The sequence below is a fragment of the Mus caroli genome, unplaced genomic scaffold (assembly GCF_978045245.1).
Source record: "Mus caroli unplaced genomic scaffold, Mus_caroli_1 scaffold_4, whole genome shotgun sequence".
Taxonomy (NCBI): domain Eukaryota; kingdom Metazoa; phylum Chordata; class Mammalia; order Rodentia; family Muridae; genus Mus; species Mus caroli.
Window position 1 is genome coordinate 24,464,400 of NW_028227259.1, and position 6,696 is coordinate 24,471,095.

General features: G+C 43.3%; 1 protein-coding gene across 1 annotated transcript; it reads right to left on the bottom strand.

The window, feature by feature from the left end:
* Window positions 1-1,481: 1,481 nt before the first annotated feature.
* LOC147005008 (disks large homolog 5-like) lies at window positions 1,482-5,677 on the bottom strand. The gene is made up of 5 exons (XM_085836126.1): window positions 5,499-5,677; window positions 4,373-4,529; window positions 3,009-3,152; window positions 2,195-2,378; window positions 1,482-1,697 (listed from the first exon to the last, which is right to left on the bottom strand). The coding sequence occupies exons 1-5, from the start codon at window positions 5,650-5,652 to the stop codon at window positions 1,521-1,523; spliced, it is 816 nt and encodes a 271-aa protein (XP_085692252.1). The 5' UTR covers window positions 5,653-5,677; the 3' UTR covers window positions 1,482-1,520.
* Between the last annotated feature and the right edge of the window lie 1,019 nt (window positions 5,678-6,696).

The window sequence follows — 6,696 nt, forward strand, 5'->3', positions numbered from 1 at the left end:
AAAGCCAAAGGCAGGAAGTGTGGGGATGCCTCACAGGTTAGAGCATCTGGTACTCACTAGAAGACCCACATGGTACCTAACAATCATCTCCAGGAATGGTTGTGATTCCATCTATGCTCTGAGGGAAATGTCCCTCAGGAGGAGCCACATACAGTATTATATTCAGTAGGAAAAACACCCATTCACATAAATGTTCAACATAAGTCTAATCAGCAACAGCAAAACAAAGCAAGTTTATGGTCAAGGACAACAGCATCTATTAAAAGCTATTTCCCAGCAAGAAATGGAAGGTCATTATATCTGCTGTGTGGTTATCACTTGACGAAGATGAGCTTCGCAAATGCCTTAAAGAAACAGACAGACTACTGCTCTGGTGGCAAGAAGCAAAGCTTTACTGATTTCTACAGCTTAAAAACACGGGTTATGACTTTGCCAATTAGGCCCAAACAATAACATTTTTACATAGTTGCACCGGGCAGACAATATTATCATTTTTGGAGTCATTTCCTCAGAAAGAGAACAAACTTCAAAAGAAGAAACTGTTATCTGCAGACCCAAGGACATTTTCCTCTCCAGGTAAATATTAACTCTTGACTAGAAACAAGGAAAAACTCTGGCTCACAGAAAGCCATGTTTAGACATCCCTCCCTTTCAGGAGGGATGACCCCTGAACTTTCTCCCAGTTAATGGCTCTGACCTTTTCAGGCCAGAACCAAAGGGAAGCTATTGTTCGCCTCAATCACTGATGCTCTGTTGCAAGTAAACTGAGGCATATGGCTCTGGCCTTCCTGATTTATTTTGTATTCCTTTCTGAATGTGTTTATATCCTCAGCAGCTCTAGAACAATGATTGTATATTCCTCAGTATCTGGTTCACAGGATCATGAATGAATGTGTGTGTGACAGAGTGCTATATGTTAGGAGTATGAGAATTCATGTCACCATGGATGCAGTATGGCAGTGATTACATCATCAAGTGTGTGTCCATGGGGTAAATAAAATTATTGATACACAAAAGTTCATCACCTTGTATACCCCTAGGTGGCTATGACTTTACTATATAGCCCTGGCTGTCTGGAACTTACAAAGATCCATCTCTGGATGTGAGTTCTAGGTCTACAGCAGGGGATAGAAAACCTGAATAAGGAAGATGGTCTCAAAAGTCACGTCTTGCAAATCCATTTTTTGCATAAGAAATAGAATTTTTAAAAAATAGGTTTTACAATTTCAATTAATATAGAGATAAAGGCAAAAATAAACAATGAAATAAAAGAATAAGAACATATAACTTCTAAATAAAATAGCAACAACTCAAAGAACAAAAAATGAAAACTTCAAACAAAACTATAAAAAAATTATTGTTCATCTTTTTTCTTCACTTTTAGCAGCACAGACCTATAGCCTGTTACTCCTCTTGGACATTTGTTAGCAGTGCAGTCACCTCTGTTCTCTGCCAAGAGGAATTGTCTGAAGAGAAAAGGCAATAACACCCTGAATCAGCCATGGCTTCCTAGTTAGGGCCTATTCCCACTCAGGACATGTGATATAAAGAGATTCATATGGGGAAGATTCATCTGAGGAAGATTCGGGATGCTGGAGATCAGGGTCAGCAGGGGCCTCCTGGCATGACAACTCATTTTGCAAGATGGTCTCTTCTTTAGCTGTGGCCAATCCCAGCTCTCTAGCAGTTTCTGAGACCTGGGAAAGGAAGGCAGTTACTAAGACACAGGAATGGTGGGGAAAGGCATGGCAGCTGTCAGACCTTTATCTCCCACTACCTCATCTTTACTGTACAGTCAACATTAATATTCTAACTGAAATTACTGATGTGAAATCTGCAGATAGGACCCAGAATTCACTCAAACCTCCACATAGCATTCCACCTATGTGAAGACATGCATGCAAGAATGTGACATGTTATTCACCTGTCACCCTGAGTGGACAGAAGACTAAAGCAGAGTTGAAAGGTTCACTTGCCAGTGATAATAGTGCCTCCAAAGAGGCTAATTCAGAGTCTCACAAGAGGCTAACTTCCCAGAATACTTGTGTGAAAAAAGAGCAAAGAACAGCTACATTCCATGAGGAGGGCGGCTGCTTGGAAGTATGGATTAGAAAGTTGGTGGGAGGAAGCAAAGATAGATTCTATTGTGCCAATTATCAGATAGTCATAGCCTGGCCGAATTGTTTGTCCTTACCTGATGTTCTTTAGTCTCCAGGTTGTTGGTCTTCTCCTGTTCTTCTGTACCACTCAGGTTCAACTCCATCAAACATTGACGAATGACGGCCCAATCAGCCAGTACTTCCTTCTTCTCCTGCTGCAATATTGCCAAATTCTTCTTTATAAGATTCTTCTCCAGCAGGAGCCGGCTGTGCAGGTTACTGGAAACACACTCTGCATGGTAAGTTCCTGCAGCCTCCTCCTCCCATTTCTACTTACAGGTCCCATTAACCTGACATGTACCCTGATTCCTGTGAAGACCTAATACAATCCACCAGGATACATCCATGACAGCTGTACAAAGAGCAAATAGCCATTTCATGGAAGAAGAAATTTGTGCTGCAGTCCAAACACCAAAAAGGGTCCATGTTTTTCCAAAAGAAACAGGGATCTCCATCTACTCATGACAGCCCATGCATTGGGACAATACCAATTAGTAGGGTGCAACTACAATCAGGGTAGTCATTAGAACCAAAGGGAGAGCGCTCTATCCTCGTGTTACACCTCACTTAGCTCTGTAAAACCCTGCCTGAGCCCCACAGGCCCAGTACAACATAATAACCTTCTGATGATCTGAATCACTTTTCTGTTTAGAGGCTCCTGAGAACCCTGGAGAACACTGGCAGTATAACAGTCTCCTAGAGACCTAGGAAAACTGAGTCCAAAAATCCAAGGGACACTGATGCCTAAAAGCATAAAGTATAGAACCAGACCTGCAGTCTCCCGACCAGAAACAAAGGAAGGCAGAAATGGCCATTTCACAAGTGTTGGCCTCCCAGACAAGTACTTACCGATAGAAATTTATCTCCTTCATGAGCTCCTGCTTGTTCTCTCGGGCCTCCATGTTCTTGTTCTCTAATTCATGTAGGAATGTCATGATCTCCTTCTCCTTTAATTTCAGTTCTTTATAGTGTCCATTTGGCCTGTGGTAGGGCCTGGCCCCAGGAAGACAGAACTCCATAAACTTAGGCTTTTAGTAACACATGAACTCAGGCTGGGTCCTGGACTACTGCAGCCATGGAAACCACACACTGCATTCTAAATGCTGGGATTTTCTTAACCTTGGGAAACTGGCTATCCTGGCCCCTGAACACCAGAAGCTAGGCATCTAGATTGAGGGTGCCCTGGCTCCCTGCGTTACTCAGTAGGTCTGAAGGGCAGACTAAGCAGTTATGTTCTCAGGGGTCTAGGCTACAGGTCTTTACCCACCAAACAGCTGTGATGGTGTTTCCCCTGTTTCCATAAAAGGGATTCTAAATCCTGGATACCTAATACTGTAGAGACAGTTATTATATATAATTCTGGAGATGAGTCCAGACATCACCACAGATTTATAATCTGCCCCCAAAATACAAAAGTACTAACACATGTGACAACATAGTCAAAGTGCAATGCTATTTAAAGTGGGGACTACCAGGCCTCAGGACCCACCTCACCTGGATACTCTTAGGTAAGTAAATCCTCAGGCCAAAACACCTACCCCTAGATTCCAAATTGTGGAGAGAAATAAAAACATACAAAACATATTCACAGGTCTGTACCTGTGCATGCACATAGACTCACAGACTTAGACCTATACACAGGATGGAGAAACAAAGAGTGAGAGAATGAAAGAGAAAGAGAGACAGAGACAAAGGGAACACAATGAGAGGTAGAGTAATGCATGCAACATTACTGCCTCAGAGTATAAGGCACACAGACAAAGAGGAACAGGCATGAACTTCAGGCATTCTAATCAAGCACTGAGAAGAACCATGTGGGACCAGGCCCCTCCAGCTGCTACCTGGAGGTGCCAGCACTCAATCACGTGGGAGACAAGTAAAAACACAACTACAAACACACATCACCTAGAAACCTCCTGTCAAAGGCTTTCCAAATGAACCCTAGGAAATCATCACTGCCTCTTTCCCTGAGTTCTTCACTCAGATTCCAAGTTCCTCTTTTCAAGTGGAGGGAGCAGAAGAGTCTGTTTCCCTTCATAATCCTGACAAAACTTCAGGTGTGGCCACTCCTCTAATAAGTATATAGGGGCATGAAGTGAGGCCCAGTTATATTCTGGTGGTATAGCTTCCTAGAAGCCACCCCTTTAAAAGCATAAGATGAAGGAGGCATTGCAGACCCCGGAATGACACCACAGGTATGGAGCAACGTATACCTCTTGTTCATGGATCCCTCGGTCACATAGATCAGGCGATCTCTCAGCTCATTTGTCTCCTGGGTAGTGAGCTGGATCTCTTTGATCAGCTCGTTCTCTTCCTTCTCAAACTGCTCCTTGCTCATGACAGGTATAGGGGATGATGTCTGTCTGTGAGTAGGTAGATGAATATGAGAATATTTGATGTGAGAATGCAAAGAGTGTGGACTTACCAAAGAGAAGGAAAAAGGCCTGTAACCTAGTGACACCACCAAGAGATTGGTCCCAGCATGAGATTTCTTCTGAGTGGATCTCAGTTCTACCATCACTCTAGAGAGATCAGGTGATGTAAGTAGCCAGATGTATCCTCATTCCCCCTTAAACGTGCTTATGAGGACCAGAGAGATGTCTTCTTCAGGGTACAACTTGGCTTCAGAGCCCTGAGCCCTGTGGTTTCACAAGTCAGACTACAAATTCACTATCACAAGTATTTTAGATCTTGGAGATGCTCAGATATCCTACCTGTTACTCTAAGCCAAGGAATTTGTTTAATAAGTCAGGCAGGGGGAGAATATGTTCATCACAATGATCAACTTCCCCCCTGAAACACAAAACATCCCAGAAATAAAAATAGAATCCCCCTCTGGGTCTATCAACTGCTTGTTCTTTGTTTACAGTATAGAAATGGCTGCCACCCACAATTGGTGATAAAGAAAGGTAAGGTAGGAACTGTCACAAACAGGAGGTCAGAGTAGTTCTGAGAACATGACATCATGGTCTGGAGCACCATTCTCTCCCTGTGACTAATGTCAGATAACTACAGGAGCTTAAAGAAGCCATGGACTGAAGTGCAGGAATTCCCTCCCTCAATCTGGCATAGCTTAGACCTGCTGTCACTCCTGATGGTCTCATTCTGTCCCCAAGTAACACCCACAATACCCAGTGCAAGTCAAGACTTGAAGTTCATAGCCCAACAGCTTTGACCTTGCCAACTCCTGCTTTAGGGGATGGAAAAGTACTGTTCTGAAATCCTTGATGATTCAAGAATTGTGATAACCATGGAAGTTTTTTTGCTACCCAGAGTCTCCAGTTCCACATTACTAGAAAGGCCAGCTCAGGCCACCCCTACCAGGAAGCTCAACATCCACTTCCCAGGACTTACTCCTCATTTGCCAAGTCCACCTCCTTCGTCCTTCATTACTCTCAGATGGAAGGCCAGCATCCTTCCTCCCCTCTCTGGTCTCTCTCCCATCCACATTGGTTCTCTGAAAAAGTCTACCAAGTCGGGCAAGCAGGGCCATCACTGCAATGTCCAGTCTCTGACTGAGAAATCTCAGTCAGCTTGTTGTAACTACAACACTGGTGACATCACAGAGGTTGCTTAGAACTCTCCAGGAGACAATAGAATGTCCAAGAAAGGACTGCTGATGTCATGGACTACATATAGCCTTTGGTTCCCTGCTAATGTTATCACTGTACTGACAGGAAGCTGAGCTGCTCTTTCCTGGGGCATAGCCATTGAGCACATCCTCCTTCCAAAGCCAGGGTTTGCTCTAGGCTTGATTGGCCACACCTAAGTAATTCCTATGTATCTAACTCTGTGTTTCCTTTCCAAACCCTTCTCAGAAATATCTCATCCTACCTTAAATTTTCCTCAATCAGCAATAGGAGCCATTAAAACTTAGTGAGAAATCATACCAGTTTGAATATGCAGCCAAAATCTACTCCTGTCTAATCATATACAGGTGCATGAAATCTCATCCATGCTGAGCCTTCAGGGCTGGTTGCAGTGTGGGTGAGTGTTAGGGACCACACTCATGAAGCCTTGTGTTTAGCATTTGAAATTTGCCCCAAGATCCCTTAGGAGGGAGACATGCTGTCATCATGCTTCTGACAACATTCTAGAGATCTTTTGGCAAAGGAAACTGAAATATGGAGCCACCAATGTGTGACCATCAGATTGTGTGGGGGCTTTTCTCACTGCACCAATCTCACCGATCAGTATTGCTTATAGCCCTCTGTGTGCTAGACCATGAGTTTCTGTATGATATAAATAATATATTCAACAGAGGTGCGGATGTGCAGGCAGAAAGTATAGGGTAATACTATAGACATAGGTTAGTTGACTGGGCAAGGTACTAGCATCTTGTATTTGGGTTCATGTTTGGCCCCACAAACCACACAAAACCCAATTTCCGTCAAACATGAATGATTCATTAAATGCAGACCCTAAAGTTGATTGATCAGAACCATTGCTCAGGATTTGTGCCTGAGCCATAGCTCAAAAAATCTATCTTTGTTAACTTATAAAGACAGAAAACAAAAACAAAACCAAACCAACCAAA